The sequence below is a fragment of the Hippichthys cyanospilos genome, chromosome 14 (genome assembly GCF_059441005.1).
Source record: "Hippichthys cyanospilos isolate Australia breed blue-spotted pipefish chromosome 14, RoL_Hcya_1.0, whole genome shotgun sequence".
Lineage (NCBI taxonomy): Eukaryota > Metazoa > Chordata > Actinopteri > Syngnathiformes > Syngnathidae > Hippichthys > Hippichthys cyanospilos.
The window spans coordinates 18,560,560-18,585,146 of NC_142382.1; the positions used below are offsets into that span (position 1 = coordinate 18,560,560).

A 24,587-nucleotide genomic window follows, 5' to 3' on the forward strand; every position below is an offset into this window, starting at 1 on the left:
TACGTTTTTCACTCATTTTCTCTCCTTCCTTCCATCCCAACCAGCTGTGCTATCAAGCTAGATAAAGGCGTTCGGCCAATAGAATATCGGCATTTATGTGATTGACATGACGCCGGCCAATAGCATCTCCGTGACTGACTCCGTGACTGACACCGTGACTGAGATAGTGACTGTGACATTGTAAGAGCAATAGCGTTCAACGTTGCTGTGATGAGCGTCAATTTCTGAATTAGTTGACGTAGCAAGGCGAAAATAAATGTACGAATACAATGGCCGGCATGTCAGTATTGTTCGTAAGACGGAAGATTTGTGCATAAGTGGGGGACAAAAAACTCCACGGTCGACGCTCGTAAGTCGAAATGTTCGTAAAAGAGAGTGTTCGTAAACCAGGGGCCGACTGTATTTGCATATGAATTACATCTACAGTGGATTTTTAAAAAGAAAACACAGAAACATTATGCCTTTAATAAGACATCAAATCAATCCCATCAAAAAAAAGGTACTGCACACTATTTACATCTTAATACAGTAAAGAGGTGCTAATATGAATAACAAGATGTTAATTACAAATGAGTGCACAGGGCCACCCCACCACAACACGGCACTCACAGGAGCATGGTCCACATAGGCATGAATGTAGGACCCTGTTTTGAAAGACAGGCAGCCCAGCCCGTCAGCACCTAAAGACTGTCAGTCCATCGGCAAAACAGGAGCCTGTCGATGGATGGACTGGTTAAAAAAAGACTGATTAAGAAGGTCAGAAGTGTGTTTTTCATACGTCGTTGTAATCGTAGGGATAGCCATTCCGTCACATGTCTGTTAGTCTGACACAGCTCTTTACCTGACAGAAAGCCTAGCCAAAGGGCTTTTATGGTTGTCTGCAGAGCTGCTGCATTTTTTCCCCACTTTAAACTGAAATCACTTTACAAACAATGTGACTATAATGACTTTACCACAAAGCAGTGGAGAGTTACGTCCAGTTGAGCAAACAAACTGCCCGAGTTCAATTCACTACATGTCATTCACAGCCATAACATAGCCACCGTTAAAGGGGATGTCTTTGTTTGCGCTGCCTCACCGAGTCACGGTTTCGTGAACCAAAATGCATACACAGTCTTGTACTGTGTACAAGACCTGTACACAGTCTTGCCCAGTGGGATTATTTTGCAAACCTTAAGTTAAAAGTAATGTTCAAAATTAAGTGTTGGAGATATTTTTGTGTTAACTTGTTTTTGTTTCTTTGTTTTTTTTTTTTAATGGTTTACATAAAGAAATTGCTTTCTGGTAGCTGAGCAAGTATAAACCGTATTTGTTTGAAGTTGGGAAATTGTGTAAAATGTAAAAAACAAAATACAACAATTTGAAAATCCTGCTCAACCCATATTGAATACGTTACAAAGACAACATAATTAATGTTCAAACTGATAAACTTAATTGTTTTTTGCCATTTTCAATGGATGAAAGCAAGCAGGCCAGGGGAGAACCTGGACTCTTTTACTTCGAAGCCACGCTGTTGTAACACATGCAGAATATTCCTTGGCATTATCTTGCTGAAATAAGCAGAGGAGTCCATGAAAAAGACGTTGCTTGGACAGCAGCACCAAAATCTGTATGTACTTTTCAGCATATACGTATTGCCTTCACAAAAATGTAAGTCACCCATGCCATGTGAACTAATGCACTCCCATACCATCACAGATGCTGTTTTTTTTTAACTTTGCATTGATAACAGATGGTCTGCTTCCTCTTTGGTCCGGAAATGACATATAGTGTTTCGAAAACCGATTGGAAAAGTGGACTCATCAGACCACAAAACACTTTTCCATTGTGCATAAGTCCATTTTACATGAGCTCGGGCTCAGAGAACTTGGCCGCGTTTCTGGGTGTTGTTCATAAACGGCTTTAGCTTTGCATGGTAGAGTTTTAACCCACACTTACTGATGTAGTGACGAACTATATTTACTGACAGTGGTTTTCTGAAGCTTTCCTGAGCTCATTTGGTGATCTCCTTTACACACTCATGCCGGTTTTTAAGGCAATGCCATCTGAGGGATCGAAGGTCACGGTCATTCAGTCTTGGTTTCCGGCCGTGGCGCTGACGTGCAATACTTTCACCAAATTCGCTGAACCTTTTGATGATATTATGGACTGTGGATGTTGAAATCCCTAAATTCCTTGCAATTTTACTTTTGGAAATGTTGTTAAACTGTTCAACCATTTTCTCACGCAGTTGTGGACAAAGTGATGAACCTCGCTCCATCTTTGCTTGTGAATGACTACGCATGTTGAGGGAGGCTCCTTTTATACCCAATCATGGTACTCACCTGTTCCCAATTAGCCTAATCACATGTGGGATGTTCCAAATAGGTGTTTGATGAGCTTTTCTCAGCTTCCTCAGTATTTTTTTGCCGCTTTTCCCAACTTCTTCTGGATGTGTCGCAGTCATGGAATTCTAAGTCAATTATTGTTTGCGGAAAAACAATTACGTTTTTCAGTTTGAACATCAAATATGTTGTTTTTGTAGTGTAATCAATTGAATATGGGTTAAGAAGGATTTTCGTTATATTTTGTTTTTATTTACATTTTACACAACTGTCAAAGAAGCTCCCAAGTTATTTTCTAATTTTATCAATTCATGTAGTAGTGGTGTCCGTATAAATGCAGCTGACATGCTTATCCCAAACTGCATTGCTATCATTGCACAAAGTTTTTTTGTTCCTTTTTTTTCTCAAGAGTTACACTATAGATGTCAAAGCATTATAATTAGATGAACACTGTTTGTGGTCTATTAGATATTTAACGTTTGGCAAGTAGCAAAGTAGAAAAAAACATGCTCTTCTCTACTTTTCGAGGACACGGAAGGAACACGGCCCACGTCAAAGGCAAAGCTGAGCAAAAACGTGGCCCGTAACACAGAAAGAGAAATTCAAATCAACAGGGAGCTACCTTTGCTGTGGACTGTCGGGATGTCTGACACTTGCTCAAGTGTGCCGCTCTTGTTCTGAAGCTTGCATTGAGCAGGTGAATCGCTCTCTCACGCCCCATGTCCACCTTTAGCGCTATAGGAAAAAAAAAGTGATAATAAATACAGTACTGTACTTTACCTTCAGACTGCCCCTAGAGGGAGACATTATGCACCTAAAGTATGAGACTGGAAGTAAGCTATCAACTCTTATAATTCAACTCGTGCTTTTCTGCGACTAAGCTTGCTTTTGTGTTTTTTTGTTTTGTTTTGGGTTTTTTTGCAAACAAACGGGTGTCCCACACTTCAGGCCATTTATCAGTAATTCAATGAAATTGAAGAGGGCCGTCTGTACTTTGCCAGTCATACGGTGCACCGTCCAATATTTTAACACTGACACCCTTAAAAGTTTAGGTCGGGTGCCACATTCCTCATCGTAAAAAAATAAATATTACACAAAAAAGTTCATTTGTAACCCTGTAATGATGATGGTGATAAACTTGCAAAGCACCTTTAAAATAAACTCCCAGGCAAAAGAAATACTTTTCTAGATATGTACTTTTAAATACAATAAAAATCAAAAGTTATTCATCACCAAACTTATCTCTGTCAAATTTAACAAAAAAGGTAACCACACAAACGCCGCAATAAGTGAAAGCATTTGATTATGAAGGCTCAACCTTTATTTGCAATTCCTGATTTGTTTATGTTACAACTGGTATGCAGCGTGACAAATTTCATACACCGTCAAGCAGTTAAAAGTGTTGTATATAATATTAGGTGTGTAAAACTTATGAGACAATGATAATCACTGTAAACTTGTGAAAATGTTGGTACAATGATGGGATTACAGAATCCCTTGAAACATTTCATTCCATTGAGTTCACATATTGTGTGGAACAGAAGGGTGTGGCTCTCTCCTAAAAACACACGCACACAAATGCACCCATGGCGAAGTAAAGCATGGATATATGTTAACATACCATCTGACTGTTTTTTTCTAGCTTCTTGGTATGTTTTAGTATAGTTAAAGTCTGCCTGACAAGGCTGGGCGTGTGTGTCTTGGTAGGTGTGTGTGTATGTGTGTGTTTCTGATGACGTAAGCAGCTGGATCTGGTTTGGCAAGTTTGCTGGGTAAAGGGTGAGCAAGAAGAGACATTCTTAGGAAGACGGAAAAGAGTTACAGTTTTTGTAAAAAAAAAAAAAAAAACAGCTGTTGTAAATTGATACTTTCTAGTTTTTTGGGGGGAAAGTACGTTTTTAGAGTCCCCGGAAAGTTTCAGCACCAAGGTAAGTTTAGATTTAGTTTTCCTGTCGAAGTTAAAACATCTTCTCTGAACAGAAACATGAGTGTGTAGGCAGCTGGATTTCCATATTAAACCTCAAATAACACATTTTAAATGTCGGGCCAGCAATAACAATGGCTTGTTTTACAAAACAGTGTTAGATGTACAACTGTTAAAGTGTGTGTAATTGTGTGTTGGGTTTAATTTTATCTGGCTGAGACCTATGAATGTTTTACATGAGTTATAATGTCAGTAAGATGTCACCTTGTTCATCATTCTGACTAAAGTGGCAGTGGAGATATGGTAAAGTCTTTATTGCTGAATTACTTTCAGTCATGTTAACTATGAATCTCCTTTCAAATCTCATTTTACTTTCGAAACCAAATGATTCAGCGGGTGAGCCTTGACTAAAATGGAAAGAATGCAGGGCTAAGAAGGCTCTTGTACTATATATTCAGTATGGCTTTTCCCTTTTGTATGTTTTGATTAACTATACAATACAGTAGAAAAACAGAACCTCAATTTATGAATGTTCCACATTAGCATACAAGGTTTGTCGACTGGCCAGGAACAGCCAGATGCTCAGGGCATTGTGAGCAGGTGTGTTGTCATTGTGGCAGCCATGAAGTGTCCTGGCACAACTCTCGCCTCTGTGCACTGACTGAAATCAACACAGCATGACCTCTTTTCAGCCTGATAGTCTGACCATTTGTTTGGGTTTGACATATCTTAGACGTAATAATTTGAGACTTCAGCCCTGTGAGTTCACACATGTGACTTGTATTTTATTTGTATGGTCAACTCTGAAGCAACCAGTGATGACAAAAAAGGCATAAGCAATCAGAGAACCGGAAAAGGAGTTTTTTGCATGTCTTTGACCTTCTTGCTCAGTATGACATCATCGATCACAGCTATTTTGTCATCATTAAAAGGAATAACTAAATATGGATCATATATTAAGGTAGAGAACCCCATTTTCTCTGCCATTGCTTTGCTTTTGAGTCATCTACAGTGATGAATTATCACCAAAGGCTGAAGGCTCATTCAAATCATATTGGAAAAAAAATACCCGAATAACTCACATTTTATGTTGCATTTTACTCAGTTTTTGTTCTGCTTGTATTATCAGTGTGTTGCACAGGATTGGGCTGCATGTTACTTTATGAAAATGCTACTTTGGACGGTATCATCAACATTGACACCATCTGTGCTTAGCCATCTTTGTTTGGTGTGACAGTAACTCAATCATGTTATTTTTCTCTTCACTCAAATTCTTTTATGGTTTATGTTTGTCACATTAGAATATGATGGCAGACTGTACGGACCCAGACAGATGGTGGGAGCTCAAAATAACATACTATGAAGATGACAAAAAAAAATGAAACAGGTGCATACAAAGTAACAAACAAACAAAAAAATTCTGAAATAAACTTACTACAAAAAGATTACTCTGGAAAAACGCAGGAATATAACTCACTAGTACAATGAGACACTGACACCAATGATTATCCCTTTGAGTATTACTATATTGTGATTGAAAAAGTTTTAAAATACAGTCGGCCCCCGGTTTACGAACACCCTCTTTTACGAACATTTCGACTTACGAGCGTGGACCACGGAGTTTTTTGTCCCCCACTTACGCACAAACCTTCCGTCTTACGAACAATCGACTTGCCGGCCATTGTATTAATACATTTATTTTAGCTTTGCTGCGTCAACTAATTCAGAAGTTGACACTCATCACGACAACGCTATTGCACTTACAATGTCACAGTCACTGTTTCAGTCACGGTGTCAGTCACGGACTCAGTCACGGAGATGCTATTGGCCGGCGTCATGTCAATCACAGAAATGCCGATATGCTATTGGCCGAACGCCTTTATCTAGCTTGATGGCAAAGCTGGTCAAGACGGAAGGAAGGAGAGAAAATCAGTCAAAAACGGAAGGAAGGAATGTTGTGAAGACTTTGCAAACTTTATCTGTTAGACATGGCTTCTAAAATTGCTAGTGGCGGTAAAGGAAGAAGTAAGAGGATGATGTCAATAGAAACCAAGCAGGAGATAATAAAAAAATACAAAGGAAGCGCACGCATAGTTAACCTTGCTCGTGAGTATGGACGTAACCGCTCGGCAATCTTCTAAGGGCAAGACTTTCCTTGCCGGGGGACGGACCTCGATCAACAACAAAACTGAGAGGCTTCTTCTTTTATGGATTAAAGAGAAGAAAATCGCCAGTGATAAGTTCTAGTTTGAGAAAAGTTCCCGTTTAAGAAAATAAATAAATTCTGCGGGTTGGTCTCTGCTCCCCTCCGCCTCCACCCAGCTCAAGTCCCGTCGCCCCAAAGGTAAATGTCATTTTTCCTTTGTATATGTTATTTAATTTAACTGTACAGTAGATTATGTTACTCATTTTTAATATAAGTATAAAGTTGTGATGTTTTTACCAAAGGTTTTTGCACGCGTTGCACGCATTCACTAATTAACATAGGTTTGCATCGCCCGTCATACGAGCAGTTTAAGTTACGAGCGTAGCCGCTGAACGGATTAAGTTCGTAACACGGGGGACCACTGTATGTCATTAATTGAGGGTGCGCCTTGTAATCCGTTGTGCCTTATAATGCGGAAAATACAGTAATTGAAAGGTTTGAAATGTCATAAGTTGTCCAGTTGCTCCCCCGGTGGTTTTGGGTCCTCAACACAAAAATTCATATTGCACCCTTTTCCAGAGTTGCTTTTGAAAGGATTAATGCATGATAAAACATCAGGTTTTCAATATGTCCAAAATTGACAATATTTCGAAATTCTAATGGCAGTAAATGGGCCCAACATGGGCTAAATTTTACATCTGCAGGGTATACCTCCTGTTTACCTCCAGGACAGCATAATGAAGGTTGACATGTTTTGACAAGCTATGCAATATTTTAGCCTCCAAGTGGTTTGTATGCCTTTCCTTTGGTATCACACATCAAAAACATCTAAAAGCAAAGTTGGGTCAAAATTTGTTCTTGGGGTTAAAAAAAAATAAATAAATAAATAAATCAAAATCAACTTCGAGACTTGGATTGCAAATTCGGGAAAAAATTAAATGTAACTTACTGAGACAACGACAAGGTGACCACAACTCTTAACAGATACAACAATAACAATGACTCGACAAGAACTGAACGGAAACACAAACCTAAATACGCATCAAACAGACGAGACAATGATTAACACCTGGACGAGAACCAATTGGAGGAAGGAGTTGATAGGCTGACACAAGGGAATAGGTTGATGGGGGCAGGTGGACACAACAAAACTAACAAGACGCTGACACAAGAGGACCAGAAACTTCTACTAGAAACATGAACAAAACCCAACCAAGAAACCCAGAATTTAAAATCAAGAAGCCCAGAACACGAAGAGAACAGTAAATACCGATACAAGCTAAAACACAACAAATAGAAAACATCGCATTTCTTGTTCATTTATTTATTTTCAAATGAGCTCAAAATAATGTGAGACTCCAGCGCACACACGACCCTGCAACTATGCGACATAAAACACAAGTAAAGTACAGCTTCATGCTTAAATCATACAGTTGGTTAACATCTGTGTTTTTCTTCTTTCAACCACATAAACCTCATGCACATCATTGTTTCCACTATGCTCACTAGTCAGCTCTAATCAGTGAAATTTACACACCATGATTATGGTTGCGTGCCTGCATGACTGTATGAAGCACAGTTTCTTTCAAACTACAGTCAGCAACAACATGTTGTGATGCAGATCTGCGTCCAGTGTTTTTCCATCAAAAACATTTCCTTCGAAATCAATCTAGAGCTTAGATAATGAAGCTTGTTTTGTTGTAATCATACAATATTTTCTTCTCTGTCAGGTTAAAAAAAAAACAGGAAAGCTCTCAAAGGAAAATAAAGAGCAATGACTCACAGACACGTTAACCCTTGAGAGGGTCACTGATTCTGAAGTCTCGTTATAATAACATTTGTGTGAAGGCACACACTTTGTCTTTGATTTTTGAATTGGTATGAAAATCTTCATGCAAGTCTGTGCCTGCCGCTCTTACCGTATGTGTTGCACATTGACGTTACACTGAACGAGGTGTGGCTAATCTGTATTGACGACAAATGGTGAAACATGTTTATTGTGCTGCACGATGTTGCTAGGGATTCGACAATGATCTGTCTACTAACAACTTTTCTTTTTTTTTCTTCTTGCTTTCTCCTACAGGAGGTGTGCTTGTTTTTTTAGTCTAGACAAGTTCAGGCCACAGGGATGAACTGGTCGGGACTTGAAAGCCTGTTGAGCGGAGTAAATAAGTACTCCACAGCGTTTGGAAGGATTTGGCTGTCCATGGTGTTTGTCTTCCGTGTTCTCGTATTTGTGGTAGCGGCACAGAGAGTTTGGGGTGATGAGAGCAAAGACTTTGTCTGCAACACACGACAAGTAAGACAGGGCAGAAAATGTATTTTTACGAGAACTACATTTCCTCAGTTTATTGTCTAACTCTAATACTTGATAAAACATACGTATGAAACTCGAGGATTGGGGGTCAGATCTGGTATGCCACATCCAATTATGTGGCCCATGAGGGCAAGTCATATACAGCGATCCCTCGCTAGTTTGTGCCTCCCTTATCCCACCCTCAATGCATCGCAGGTTTTTTTTCATTTAAAAAAAAGCTATATTGCAGAGAGACAGGCTGCGAAGGCTTCCTGCATGCCAGAAAGACGCATTAACTATATATGCACTTGCCATGAGCACTTGGCGGACGTTGAATTATTGCAGTACACATATTTACTTAAATCTTAAATTATTAAACCTTATACAGTAACTGTAATAAGTTATCCCTTCCCATCACGTTGGCTGTAGTCTCACAGAAAGCCGCGGTTATATAAAGCGGCGCCCGGAAGTCTCATAAGAATCAAGCCTGGAGTAGCTGATCAAACATGGTAACAATCAGTTTACACTTACAATTCCAATTTTTTTCAAAAAAAAATCTAGGTAAGATATTTACAAATCTCTGCTGCAGCGCTGTTCTTCTCTCTCCCTGAGTTTCATGAGGGAGACCGGCACGCCTACAAGACATGTAACATGTGACTCCTACAAGAGATGTATCTACTCTTGCCCTCATTGGTCGATGGTCGCGCCGGGAGCCAATCGCATGTCTTGTGAGACTGCCTGTCACCCTAATTAAACTCACAAACGCATGTTAGGTAGACTCAAAGGGAGACCAAGAGAGGAGTCCCTGTCTCCCTCATGAAACCTATACATGTTTGTTGATGCAGAGAGAGCTCAGGAGGGGGCAGCTCTGCACCGGAGTATTGTAAATCTCTTACCTAGATTTCTTTTGTACTAAATTGAAATTTCAAGTGTAAACTCTGTTATCAAATTTGGTCAGCTACAGGCTTCACTCTAATTAGACTTCCGGACGCCGCTAATATAACCGTGGCTCTCTGTGAGACTACAGCCAAAAGAATGGGGAGGGAGGGAGAGAAGCGATAACAGAACAGTTACTATAAAAGGTTTAATAATTTGAGAGTCAATTAAATATGTGTATTGCGGTAATCTTTGTTTTAAATATGTAAAGTATACAGTATATACTTTTTACATTAAAGAAAAAAAATCCGGTACCCTCTTACACATGCTTGGCAGGGGGTGGTACTTTTCACTTATCACGAGAGAGGTTACGGTCCCCTTTAACCACAAAATTGAGTGATTACTGTATATCAACTGTCCGAGCTAAAATCGTTTCCTTAACTTCTAATTGTCATAATAATGTTGAAATTTTGCATAAACATTTATCATGGACATTTATTTCAAAACAGCAAAGTAGTATTCCATCAGTTTGTAACGTATATGTAATAATACAATTACAGTAGATTTGTATACATACGGCAACACATAACAGTACTGTGATGGGAATCTGCAACTACAATGTGTCCAACAAAAATAAATTTGACACCCTTGGAAAACAGTATTGCACTTTTCATACATTACATAAAATAACCAAACAAACTAAATTGGCTGCTATGACTGGATAACTGTCTTTATTGCAGACTGCTTCTTTATCCAACAAATTTGGTTGAGACTAAATCAACAATCTTTGCTCATTAACATGTTTCTTTCAAATAGGGCACTCCACAATTAATCTAAATAATCTGGCTCAACAACACTGGTGCTAAATTATAAACAGAATCCTTAAAAGACCAAAGTTGATTTTTATGACTCTCTCAAGGCATTGAATTATTGAATCATTACAATTTTTCAAAATGGATTTCTTTGACTTCTCATGCTTCGTTTTCTAGCCGGGCTGCACCAACGTCTGCTATGACCACATCTTCCCCATCTCCCACATCCGTCTGTGGGCGCTGCAGTTGATCTTTGTCACATGCCCATCTCTATTGGTGATGGCTCATGTCAAATTTCGAGAAGAAAAGGACAAGAAGTATGTGGAGCTCCACCAAGGCTCCCATCTGTATGCCAACCCTGGCAAGAAAAGAGGAGGGTTGTGGTGGACCTATCTTCTTAGTTTGGTCTTCAAAGCTGGATTCGACATCTCGTTCCTATACATTCTATATCGGATTTACCATGGATATGACCTGCCAAAGTAAATAGTGCAATCTTTTGATCTGATCAACAAGCTATTCAGCATCGAAGTAATGGCTGAGTCTAATCACACATTTTCTTCTTCCTCAGGTTATCCAAGTGTTCACTGGATCCGTGCCCAAACACCGTGGACTGCTTCATTAGCCGGCCGACTGAGAAAAAGATATTCATGTTGTTCATGGTCATCTCGAGCGCACTGTGCATCTTCATGTGCATTTGTGAGATGGTCTACCTCGTTGGCAAGCGCTTCGTCAAAAGATTCAAGGTCCGGCATGAGAACGAAAGGATAATGTTTGCTGATCAGCACGAGCTCACCACCATGGCCCCACCCAGATCGCTCTACAGGAAGACTGATCCCACGTTGGCTCATAGCCAGTTAAGTTTAAATAAGAAAGAGAAGACCAGAGATATTGGAGCAACTACAACGCTTTAGAGCATGAGTCAAGGCAAATTCATTCTTTGGTAAATATCTCTTAACCATCGCATGATGGATACTAGTTGACTGGCTGAAAAGATGCTAGACATTATATTGTAAGGAGGAAGAGAAATGTAAATGCTTTGTTTGGATATCACAATTCACACTCCTCAACTTTGAGAAGAAACATCCTAAAACTGACTTCTTCTGGAAAAGCAATGCACACGACTGAAACTATAGTCTGTGCATGCTCACGTTCACATTATTCCTTCGATAAATTACACTGTTTTACTTTTGGCTGAAAAAAAGGCTGACCTTTGTGCTACCATTACGGGTGCATACCAAGCTGAGATATGAAAGAATGTTTCTTCTAATGACAGAAATTATCGTTGTAATCAAAATTGTCCACCTCACGGTTCAGGGACCCAGGTTCAAATCCAGCTGGCTCCAGCATTCCTGTGTGGCGTTTCCATGTTCTTCCCGAGCCCGCGTGGGTTCCTTACGGGCACTTCGGCTTGCTCTCACACTCTAAGAACATGCATGGCAGGTTTATTGGACATACAAAATTGGGTGCAACCCTGTGATCCTTATGAGGTTAAGCAGCTCTAGAAAATGAATTGATGGATGGATGGGCAAAATATGATGTTGCTAAATTTGGTGTGTTAAAATCGGCATGATCATTTGTAATGTGTTGCTATTCAATGCACTTTCACAAACGTTATCATCTATTACATTGCAAATTCACTTAGATCTTTGTATGAAAACTAAGTCCACAACAGTTGACTTTCATAATTGCCCAAAAGTATTTGAACAATTCCAGAATATATCATTTTGCCACTATAAATCACTAATGCGGTCACAAAATTAAATGAAATCCCTCACATGTAATTGACGCGTCAGATCTCAGAAATAATATTTCACTTAACATTTAGCAGGGGCTTTTTTGTGTAAATACGTATCCATGAATGACTGACAAACCATGGTTGTATTTACATTTCATATGTGTTGGCATTAATCATAAAAACTGCACATGTGTACAAATAACTCTGGTCTTATACAAATAAATGTTTATATAAAAATATAGGAAGATAGAAAATACTGCTATTGTTTATCAGATGTTAACATCCAACTTAAAAAAAACTGATCACTCAGGTATTGATAAACAGCTTGCAAATACATGGCAACACTTGAGTGTTGAGTGGTGTAGTGTATAAAAGGTTTTAAGGAAGAAGCGCTGATGCGCGTCCCAAACAAAAGAGTTCCTCTGCATTGGGATAAAAGTGCTTCAGCGGCTCTGAAGCAAGATTTCAGCCCTTGACAGGGCTCTACGTAGAAAAAATGAACATTGAAAAATCTTTTGATCCTTTTAGTTTTTCTGATGGTTAAAACTTTTCACACACCCCTTGTGTCATAGGCACTTTCCTAAACGATAGATGACATTATCTGCACTTTTCTATTAAAAAATAAACAAAAACAAAAAATGGCCTCACTGCAGGAACCTGAATTTTCAGTGCATTTTAGCACATTGTTATACAGTACGGCAGAGGACGCTACGCCTCCATAAAAGACATTCCTAGAAGGCATGCATATCAAGCGGGGTTTAAGCCGACAGCTATGCAGTCTGTTGCTGGAGAGAGAAATCTGAAGCCAAGTGTGCTGTTAAGTGTAGTAAAATAGTGGGTGGGATGGGGAAGGAAGGAACGTAGCCTCAGTGTCCTTTATTTCAAGGTGAGCCCTTGAATTGTATTCCCAGCAGGAGAAGACACCATGTGGCTGTGTTATATTAGCTAACACATCTTGCTGGTTTACAGGCCTAAACAAGGAACACAAAAAGGTAGACAGGGGAGATCATCTATGTCTGTGTATATGGACCTAATTCATTGCTATTACACGAATCCTGGAATTGTCTTACATGGTCTTACAATTATATTTTTTTAATCACTTACAGTGCCAGTGAAAAGTTTTGAAACGCTGTTTATTTTTCTTTCTGTGTGATTTCCAGCTCCCAGATGTGTGTGTGTGTGTGTGTGTGTGTGTGTGTGTGTGTTTTTTAATAGTTAATTGCTGGAATCTCCAGAGCTTTATTTTGTTTGAGGCCACTTGAATTTGAAAGTTGTTTCTAAATTTTTGACTGGTACTGTGGACTGTAGATTATGTGTGAACGCTGAGAAATCCTCTCTAAAGACATTGACTTACTCACATCTGGACTGAGAAAAGCAAAAGCTTACCAAGAATGTACATGTTCTGAATGGAGTCGAAATCAACTGAGAAATGTTTTCGTTAAACTAGTTAGGATTTTGCTCTGTATTTTTTTTATTGCACTGTAACACTTGAGAAAATATTTGGCAAATCACTTTCTTGAAATTGGATGTTATCCATCCAATTTCAAGAAAGTGAAAATAATGATAATAATAATAATAATAATCTTTCTGCTTGTTTCCTGTATTGTACAATCAAACATTGAGCTGTACAATGAAAATCTGAAGTAATGGGAATAGTTCAATGCAAGTTTATTTTATCTGATCATTAGATGTGTTGGGAACCAAACAAACTGAGTGAACACACCTTGTTCAGACTTTCATGTACATGCTTCACTGTTTGTTCCCTGTTTGACATAAGTCCAAGTGTTATGATGTTGTACCCACCTTATCTGTCTGAACTGATCTTTGTTATGTGAGGTGATGTTTTGTATAGTGCGTTTTTACTGCTTATTTATCTGACCTTCATATTACTTGCATTCGATGCCTGGATTTAGAAATATTGATAGAATGATTGTGAAAGAACATGAGGTGATTTATGTTACATTCAATGCAATACATAACGTTTACAGGTGTCCTAAAGATAAAATAATCCAGGGCGGGTTGTGATTTTTTTTTCTGTTTTACATTGTTTTTTTAATTAAAATAAGTGACAACAAATATAAAGGAGAGTCTTGTTAATACACCCATTTAAATTGTCGTCTTGTCATGTGCTTGAAGACTGGAGGGGGCTGATTAACATATGCGAATATAGAACTCGACAAATTAATGGGAGCGCTCAGGTGGGCACTTTGTCAGAAGTGAGTGGAGACAGAAGTAGACCGGTGACTGATGAACGACGGACCAGTCCAGATCGTCGATTACAATTTCGTCTGGTTTGAAAAAAATAACGGACAGACAATGATGGAAAGGGGGCGTGGCTCTCCCGAATGTCAGAACACCAAAAAAAGTTGCCCACCTCTGCATTGATCTGTCCACTAATCAACTTGATGGTGGAGCGCCGCTTCTCCCGATGCAATTGCTCATGCACAAACAAGTGCACGTTGTCTGGCTGCGGACGGTTCTGTGTTGCAGGGCCATTGCTGTGACCTACCATCTATTATATATTGCCTTGAAAAAGGTGAGGATGGGGGAAGTTAAAGCAGGATACACATTTTGAGGTGTAATATGAGTCATCATTACGTAATCTGCCTTCACACGAACTGTCTGTGATGCCAGTTTTCCACACTTTGTTGCTGTGATGACCAAAAGATCAGCCCACATTGCTCCTTTCTCTGAGCTGTAGCCCAGGTTTTAAATAGCTCATTTCCCTCTCAGGTCTTTAACATCATATTTGGGATGGTGTTATATAATCACCTCTTACTGATAGAGTTTCACTCTTCGTCACAGTGCTTCAATCTCATACTTGCTACATTTATCTTAATATCACTCTCTCTTTTGATACTAGACTGCAAATGTATTTTATGAAAAATTAGACTGATTTTCCTTGCAAAGAGCCAAGTCAGTTTGGCAAAACAGTCAATCAAATATCATGTAAAAATTGAAATATATGATGCCTTGCACATTTTAGAGCTTGAGATTCTTAAAGTACACCACCAGGCGTGTTGATCTGTAAATCCATTTCTGTCCTCTGTCATTTAAGCAGGACATAAGGTACACTCATACAACACGTGCTTTTCATCCAATCTACTTGTTTTGTGTTTGCTGATTTCAACATGTTTTTTTGTGATACAAGTAGATGCTGATCAGTATTCAATAATAGATGAAAAAAAGTACCCACGCAACAGTATTTATCAAAAGAATGAAATGCAACCTTGGATTCTGTGTGTGTGTTAGATTCTGCAGAGATTCAGAGATTCACACGTGACACATTCAAACCACTAGCACCCACGTAGAAAACATTCACATAGACAAAAAAAAAAAAACAGCAAGCAACCACCCACACACTCATACACACACCCACGACTACGCAACATTATGAAGGAAAGTGATGGCTAACGAGAGGGGAGAAAAGCAAGGAGCAGTACTGATGGGCTTTCATATTTTTGCTTGTTACATAAGTGGAAGTGATAATGATTACAAGCATAAATTGCAAATGAGTTGCTGCATTGGGATTTTTCATGGTTACTGCAGACAGAGAACAGTAACAATATGAAGTGATGTTTGGATTTTCAATGACAATGACATAAAATTGATGTGGCCTTCTTCATCTTGCGTTCATTTGTTCACTTTTGCCATTCTTCAAGAGAGGTCTACTATCTGCACAGACAATTTTGGAGGGAGGCATTCAAGTCCCCCTCAAGGGAACCCAACAGCAAATAAATAAATACATTCATACATAAATAAATGAATATTTGACAAAAATGATCCAGGACTAAAGAGAGCTGGTGTTCTAAAGTAGACTACTATGGTTCTCTCCCCCCCAAAATTTTTAAAAATCAAAATAATAGCACATAATAAACAAGAGCCACATATATATATATACCGTATTTTTCAGACTATAAGCCGCGACTTTTTCCTCATGATTTGAGGCTTATCTGCAATTTTTTTCCCACCGGTCAAGCAAACGTGTGTATCTGCTCAAGGAGTCAGTTTATGAAACAACTATGAAATAGAACTGCAAAAATGTGAATCAATGGCTGTGCTCAAAAAAAGTATATATATATATATATATATATATATATATATATATATATATATATATATATATATATATATATATATATATATATATATATATATATATATATAATTATTATTAAAAATATCTTAAAAAAATGTCTAAATTGAATAAGATTATTCTGCTCTTCAGAAGTTCAGTACCACCTTTGTTGTTTTAGATTTGTACATAGACTTAGAGCACCTTCCTCTGGTTACTTCAAAATATTGTTTTTCTCAGTAGACGCGAATTATTCAATGTGGCAGCAAGCAAAGACGAGAGGTTAATGATCAAGGATTGCTGATCTTTTTTTGTTTTGCCTTGGACGAGAATTGTCCGTAAGTACACAAGTTGTCAAAATTATGACACTGTTCATCTGTTTTGTTTATCGTTTTCTAAACTAACTAAATATCATTTTATTTAGTTTTACGGCGACCTAAAGAGGGTAATGCTCAATGGCCATTGTTCAAATAAAGCAGACCAAAAGGAAAGACAGTCTGGTTGTTTGAAACGTCGTTTTCCAGCCATCTGGCTGACAAAAAACCTGACGCTTTGGAGTGAGGACGGCATAAAGATCTTGTATAAAAGTTTGTGTTTGTGATATACAGTATACAGTATACTATTCCTTCTTTTTTCGAAAAAAGTCTCAACATGACCTCTTTTCATCTGTGAAGCCTTTTGAGACTTCAGTGATTCAGGGCTATACAAATAAAATTTGATTGATTGATTGAATTATCGGCATATATAATAATTCTAAGCCTTGTAAATGACATGACATTTATTTTGCATTCAAATGAATGTTATTCAAACACATTTATGTGGAGAAAATTGGTCTTGTATTGAGTTACACGGTTTGAATATTAGGGGAAAAAAACTTTACTTGTACACGAAGAAATATGGTAGTTAACAACAAAATCAAGTAAGAACTGATATTCTTTTCTTTTTCAGTCAATCCTCTTTTTTTCGGCTGTTACTTTTTTTTTCTGTGCAATGTCATGCGGGCGACCAGTAATAGGCAAGCAGTCTGACGTATTGAGCAACCCTGATCTACACCGTCTGCAGAGATCCACCTGTCAAAGTCTTGCTCAATTCCTTGGCTCCTGAACAAGACCATTGCTCCTTGTTGGAGCAAAACCTCGTACCTGACATGGCAAGGCAAGAGTTACTTGCAGCAATTGGGGAGTGTTACTTACAGTAATTGGGCATATAATATGTTTTGATTTAACCTTTAACTTTGGTTAACTGAACTTTTCTCTTTTATCTCCGCTAAGACCATTAAGTGATGTTGAAAATTAGGTATAAGATAATGAAGATTTATCAAAGCTTTTCTGGACAAAGCACTCACAGAGAATCTGAACCAACAGACTTTTGGAAAATTTAACTAGCGACATCCATCTCCCATCTTTCTTCTTTACAGTGAATGTGGAACGTCGGTGACAAACAGAACGCGTGATCTTGCCAAACAAATCCCTTGGTGGCTGAAGGAACTGGCACATGAATTAACTATTCATAAAGGTAATCTCCCTCTCTGAGGCCTTATTCAAATGCTCTAATTAATCAGCTTTAAATAGATAGGCAGACCTACATTAGTGACACAACTTCTCATCCATTTCCATGCATCTCACACAGATGGTGCCGCGGGCTTTTGCTGTGTGTGTGTGCATGCAAGTACATTTCTGTAGGCAGGGGCATGTATATGCATGTTAGGGTAAGTAAAGGAATGCTTGTGATTGTTTGGGTGAAAGACACATCCTTCCTCACCCACCTGAGAAACAATAAATCTGTCTTTTTTTTTTTTTCTTTTTTTTTTTACATAATGTAAAATTATGTAACAAATCAGGTAAATCATAAAATCAAGCCGGGGGATTGACCCCAGGGAAAAGATTTTGTTTTTGTCATGTGTAATTACAGTGTAATTACAATAAAATTTGCTTCTTTTTTTTTTAAGTTTCAGGCATTATGATGCACTCTGTTATTTTTTTCTCTTTTTGACTAAGTTTTAACCCATATAAACACTGTAAAAAAATAACAGTTGTTGAAAGTTTATTTATATTGCTTTTTTTCTTTTGGTAATGCTAAAAATGATACAGGTTTAAGTGTACTTATACATTTTTTATAGATAATAAGCATGTTTATAGTAAGACCATTGAGTTGGGGGGGGGGGGGGGGGGGGGGGGGCAAACTTGTGGTGAAGAGAGAGCTGAGCAGAAAGGTGAAGCTCCCTATTTTATACCTCTATTCTTTTTCTTCTAAGTCAAGTAATACATAGTTAGGTAACAATGAGCCAGAATTGTAAAGCGAAAACAAAATGCTTCGATCGAGATCGAAAAGAGGAACAAAACAGACATGTTGAAACTAAACGAACAAACACTCAAAGTTAAAACCAGACTTTTCTACCAAAAAGTGGTTGCAATATGAAGATGATGTTGACTGATGCTACATGTAGGTTCATTCTATTGTTTTAGAAAAATTAATGTGACGTATGTTTATTTGTTGGTTTCTGCTCACGTCTTGAAAATTCAGTTTGAACCTAGAGTGCTTGGAGACACCAAACATTTTGTTTGGGACTCATAGTTTTTTTAGTATTGCGTGTCCCAGGGAACCAACAGTTTCCAGAGGTGAAATGACCACTGCATGTTATCAGAAATGCCCAAAGTACAGTTAAGCATTAGAGCAGTAGTGTGCAGACTTCATTCGGTGCCCTAACTGTTCTGTTCATCAATAAATACATGAAACAAAGAGGCTGCATCTCAACTACTGATTCTTATTGTTCATAAAAAAATTGTAAACATAGGGAAAAAAACTAAAACAAACAAACAAAAAATGACACCAGAGGGACTTGAACTTATGTTGCAGAGGTGTCAAATAAAAGCATAAAAGCAGAGACTTAAACCAATATGCCATTTGAAGACGTTGACGTCTGTGTATATCCATTGACTGGCTCCTGGGAGGCAATTTGACAAGGCCATAATTGTTTGATTATGGTTTTAATCACTGTTATCGTTCATTTATAAAAGGAAATACTGTGTCATTTATAAAACGTCCTGTTCAAAGACAAATGTTGTGTATGTCCAATCAACTTACCCCCTGTCGTCCAGGCTGCAGTGAGTCCGTACCCATTTCTCCCCCACCTACATTAACCACTTTTGGTATGGAAAAGTTAATCTGCTCCTTTGTTTTTGAGTGCTCTTTTTGCCATGTGTGCTCCCTTCTTCATGTGTGCTGCCTATTACTTATGTGCTCCGTTTTTTGCATGTTCTTTTTTATGCACTCTTTTTCTTGTGCACTCCTTTTTTCTTGCTTACTCTTTTTTTCTTGTATAAAACTTTTTTCTTGTTTGTTCTGTTTTTCTTGTGTGGTCCTATTTTCTTCCGTGCTCTTCTTCGCTTGCGTGCTTTTTTTTGCTTGTGTGCGGACCTATTTTCTTGCACGCTTTTTTTCTCTTGCGTGGTCTTTTTTCATGTGTGCTTTCTTTCGTGTACTCCTTTTTTCTTGCGTGCCCTTTTTTTCTTGTGATTCTCTCTTGTAATGCGTATTTGTTTTTTGTCTGCATTTTGTCTTTGATGTGTTTTTTATTTGTTTGTGATTTCCTTTTTTGCTTGCTTAGTTTTTTGTTTGAGTGATTTGCACTTTGGTGCCACCAAAAATATAATCTTATCTGTTGTGCCTGTAAAGTATTTTAAAAGGTACTATTTGCCAATGACACAACTCCATATTGCTCTGGAGAAAATTCTGAGCAGCCACCCCACCCCCCACCCCCCACCCCAATATAAATCTAAGGCATTGACCGGTCCGTGGTGATAAAAAGGTTGGGGACCACTGCTGTACAGTATAGCTCGCTAGTGTACAACTTTCTGGGCCAGTGTCACTATTGGCGATCTTGTGAGTGCGCGATCCGAAGACAATGCAGGTGAAGGGAGATGGCAGCAATTAGGCCTACCCTGAGATTTCAAAGCTTCACCCGGGTGCTTTGATAAACTTTAAGAGGAGGGCTTGTATTAATTCCGTGCTACAACATGGGAAAGCTGCCAGCACTAACATGCTAATACGCTAATGTGCTAACGCTCAGTCCTTCCCCTTCGCATAAAGCGCTAAGAGAGCTTTCCGGGGATATGGATGCAAACGCCTGCGTAACAAGGCCGTTTTCTTGTTACTTTAGTCAAATGTGATAAATTACAATTTCAATGTTTTTGTATTTTTTTAATTAAAGAGGAATTAAAGCTATTGTTTACAGTCTGTTTTTATTTTTTAAGAAAAAGATTAAATCAATTAATTAATTATGAGTAAAGTTTCAATGTTTTCAGTACTTTTAAATTAAAGGTCAAGTGGAAATAAAGCTACAGTTTACAGCCATTTTTTTTAATCTTATGAAAATTAAAGTTTCAATGTTTTCTTTTTTTTTTTTTTTAAAGCTAATAAAGTTCAAGTGGATGTAAAATTATTGTTTACCCCCGCACATTTGCCTGGCGATTTTTGAAAGGTAAGGTAAAATATTATAGTTATATACTATAGCATTTACTTCGAGCTTGGAACAAATTAGGCAATTTGCATGTAAAATGTGTTTCACTATAAGAATGATTCAGAATACAAACTGCATTCCAGAAATGTTTAAACTCGTATCTAATGGTTCCATTGTATAATTACTTTATCATAAATAAATAATAATAAGATAATATAAAGTTTAATAAAATAACATCATATTTTATTATACATTTACCCTCTCAATTTGTAGTCCCCAATATTAGCTTGATAATCTTGGAACTGCCCACAAATTGTTTTTTGTTGGATTTCTGCTTCACTTTTGAATCCTTGTCTGGTTTTATCTTGAAGATGCACCTGTCAAATGAAAAACAAAAAAACTTCAGTAACTGTGTTTCGCGCTGAAATGTAATTTTTGCTCATACATTTGCAAAAAGATTACAAAAAAGTGTGGAGAGAGCGTGCCTTACTGCACTATACTGATCATTTCAGCACTTGGGTAGTGATTATGTAATTGAGTAGTAATGTCTTAACTATCTGTAAGAACTCCAATGTTGATGATTGGGCTACAGGGTTAGATATGTCCATGCAGTCCTGAGTTCTCCGTAGATTTTTTCTTGTATACAACCAGCATTCCAACAAACTGCTGCTTGACCAATATCTCACAAGGACTAAGACGGTCTGAACAATATTTTACAACCAAAGTGAAACCCTAACATTTTCCATACGTATTTTCCGCACCATAAGGCGCACCTAAAAGCTGATGGTGCGGCTTATAATCAGGTGCACCTTATATATGGATCAATATTGAGATTGGGATTCGTTGATGGGGAATGAACTGATAAAGTAAGTTTTACCTGTTTCTTTTGTGTGTTTACAGTTGAACAAGGTTGGTCATATTGGCATTGAGTTATTATGCTATTTAGTTTAGCGTTGAGTTATTATTTGAGTTATTATTGTTATTACTGTGAGTATTACGATATTGTGACTGAAAAAGTTTTAAAATATGTAATTAATTGAGGGTGCACTTTATAATCCAGTGCGCCTTATATATGTAAAAAGTTTTAGAATATGCCATTAATTGAGGGTGCGCCTTATAATCCGGTGTGTCTTATTGTGCGGAAAATACGGTACCTATTGTACCATTGTCTCCTCATAATTGAATCATTTTACTATGCCAGGATTAGGCAACTCCTGTCCTAGTGAGCTGCTATCCTGCATGTATTTGATGTCTCGCTTCTATAACATACCTGATTCAAACGATCGCCATCAGGTTTCTGCAGAACTTGCCGATGAACTGATTATTTGAACCAAGTGTGATGTAAGAGAGAGACAACAAAAATGCAGCTTTGCAGCTTTTTAGGACGAGGGTTGCCTCCTCCATGCAAGGTTGAACGGCAAAAGCCCGCTTACAAAGCAACTTCTATGTCTACTGTACAGGGCTGGACGTGGCCAATAATGCTGTTGATTGGCTGGGTGAAACGATGCCTTCAAGTGCACTTGAGAAAGTTGTGCTTTACAAAAGAAATGAAAATAATTACAGTAAATGTTTCTATTTTATGTGTCAAACGTAGATTTTATGTCTTTAGTAACCGAGATTTCTACCTCGGTTACAAATGAATCACTGTTAAATGGCAAGCTAACATTAGTGCTGGTCTGGCTAAATACTAAACGATGCCATGCTTTTGTCATTATGCTATCACTCCAATTCAGCAGATTGGATGCCTATTGCGAAAGAGTAAATTTAGCAGCACAGTGGAAAACAAAGCTAAGGCTACTCACCTGCAGTTTGATACTTGCCTTCTATTGTTGTGCTTCATCCAGCCTCGACATTAGTCGCTGTCCGCTCAAGTGTCTATCAGCCAAATTTGAACCGCTAGCTGTAGTTGTTGATCTTCAAGTCGAGTCAAAACAACCAATCACATGCGGTCTTATTCTTCTTGAGAACCAAACTTTTCACATGCAGCACATACCCCAATTGTATGTCGCGTTTTATTCATTTCATTTGGAATACTCATACATATTACTCACCTTCACCACTCATTGAATTCCCAAACATTTTTGGACCTAATTAACTGAAACTAGCGGAAACAGGCTCATGGGCAGGGGTGCACATATTTTTTTTCGTGGGTTACTCTCATGAGTACCAGACGTGGTGCTTGGTAATCACCCATTCTTTCTACCATTTCTTTCATTAAAAATAAATTAATCTGTCGCTCATTGTTGCTCTTGCATTAAGCCCAATGTCTGTAGGCACACAGTGAGATCACATTATTCAAAACTTCTGCCTCAAACAGTTTCAAATGTCCATTAGTTGTGGTTTTCCCAGTTCCTTTGAGACCTGGTTTGATCAGCCCAAGTCAGAGGTACATTTTCTGTCACTGTACTGTAGGGTGACAACATAAACGGTCTCACGAAACTGATACATAGCCAACAGCCAGTGCAAGATGCTTCAGTAAACAATATCCTGAGAATAGGAATATATGGGAATTGGTTGCTTAGCTTTATGAACGGTGGGGAAAAAAAACTATAACCGAGGACACAACACAATGTGTTGAATCTTTGCTATGCAGTACTATGCAGCCAGGTTAATAAGTAAAAGTTATTCCACATCCTGCGTATCTGCTGTACTGCGTCATGGCCGGGCCGTTGCGCTACGATCAGCCAACTTTACGCAGGACTTGAAAGATCTGAATTCGACTGATTATTAAAACCACTACTATTTAGTCACAAATCCATCCATCCATTCATTTTTTTATAGCTGCTTGCCCTCACAAGAGTTGCTAACTTGCCGGTGTCTATCCCAGCCATCTTGGGGCACTCGGCAGGGGACACGCTGAACTGCTTGCCGGCCAATTGCAGGATATTCACTAATTCATTGAAATTGTATACCCAATTCTACCATGTCCAGTTCTACTGTATTCAGCAATTTTCTTTACCGATTATGTGTAAGTAAAATCTCACAAATTTTGCTACAGGTCTATAATAAGAGATGCAGGTGACTGTCGACAATAAAAATCACCACAATTGGTACTAATTTTTAATATGTATTGAAGGGATTTATGTTATTTCATATATGATCATTAGGGCTTTCATTAATCTTCTCTGGAGATATATAGTGTAATATAGATTGGTAGCTTCTTCTTCACTCTTGACTTGTAATAAGATCAGTTGGGCATTGTGATATTGCACTTGTCACCATGGTAATAAATGAGCCACAAGTTGTGAAAAAGAAAAATGATCTCAATCACTTTCACCGCTTGTTCTTCTATTTGCGTATAGACTGAAAGCCATTCCATCTTAAAAGTAACGCATTTATTTTTTACTTTGGCTTGGTGAGTGGATGTGAAAGGGGTTAGCGTTTGTGTCTCTTAACTCTGCACTGTTGTTAGCTAGCTGACCTATATGCAGAATACGTTTCTGTCAATACGCTTGATTGGATGAATAATGCAAGTGAAACTTACCGTATCATTTCCTGGACATTTGTCACTTGCTGTCACAGTGCAAAGTTGTACAGAAAACAATATTACTGGTCTAATTAATTGGATAAGATGAGGTTTAACATTAGATATTTAATACGTTCATGTTGCATTTTGTTTTACATGCAGCATGGATTTTCTTGTGCGCTGAGAATAAGCTGCGCGTGTGTGGAATTGAGCACTGCTCACACAGATGGAACACTGGTGACATTGCAAGTAAACTATGAGATTTGCTGCAAGCGACAGAGACAGGGAGGGAGAAAGACAGAGAATACACAGAGCAAGTGTGTTTGTGTGTGCAATCAAATCGATCATTTTTGTAATATTGTTGTCCTGTATATTTATCATGTCCTAGACTGATTGTTCATGTGCCTGTTGCAAAGAGGGATCAAAACATTAATAACATAATTTTATTAATATAACATAATTTATTTTATTGTG

General features: G+C 38.1%; 1 protein-coding gene across 1 annotated transcript; it reads left to right on the plus strand.

Moving 5' to 3' along the window:
- The first annotated feature begins 4,061 nt into the window (after positions 1–4,061).
- On the plus strand, positions 4,062–14,361 carry LOC148413226 (gap junction beta-4 protein-like). Its single transcript, XM_088433256.1, has 4 exons — positions 4,062–4,252; positions 8,478–8,693; positions 10,556–10,857; positions 10,947–14,361. Exons 2-4 carry the CDS (start codon positions 8,523–8,525, stop codon positions 11,287–11,289), a joined length of 816 nt encoding a protein of 271 aa, XP_088289382.1. The 5' UTR covers positions 4,062–4,252; positions 8,478–8,522; the 3' UTR covers positions 11,290–14,361.
- The last annotated feature ends 10,226 nt before the right edge of the window (positions 14,362–24,587 follow it).

What these genes read in the sequence shown, in the direction of transcription:
- LOC148413226 (XM_088433256.1), top strand. Translation starts at nt 8,523, where the DNA reads ATGAACTGGTCGGGACTTGAAAGCCTGTTGAGCGGAGTAAATAAGTAC. An exon ending in TTGTCTGCAACACACGACAA is followed by an intron (nt 8,694 to 10,555) that starts GTAAGACAGGGC and finishes TTCGTTTTCTAG; the next exon opens with CCGGGCTGCACCAACGTCTG. An exon ending in CATGGATATGACCTGCCAAA is followed by an intron (nt 10,858 to 10,946) that starts GTAAATAGTGCA and finishes CTTCTTCCTCAG; the next exon opens with GTTATCCAAGTGTTCACTGG.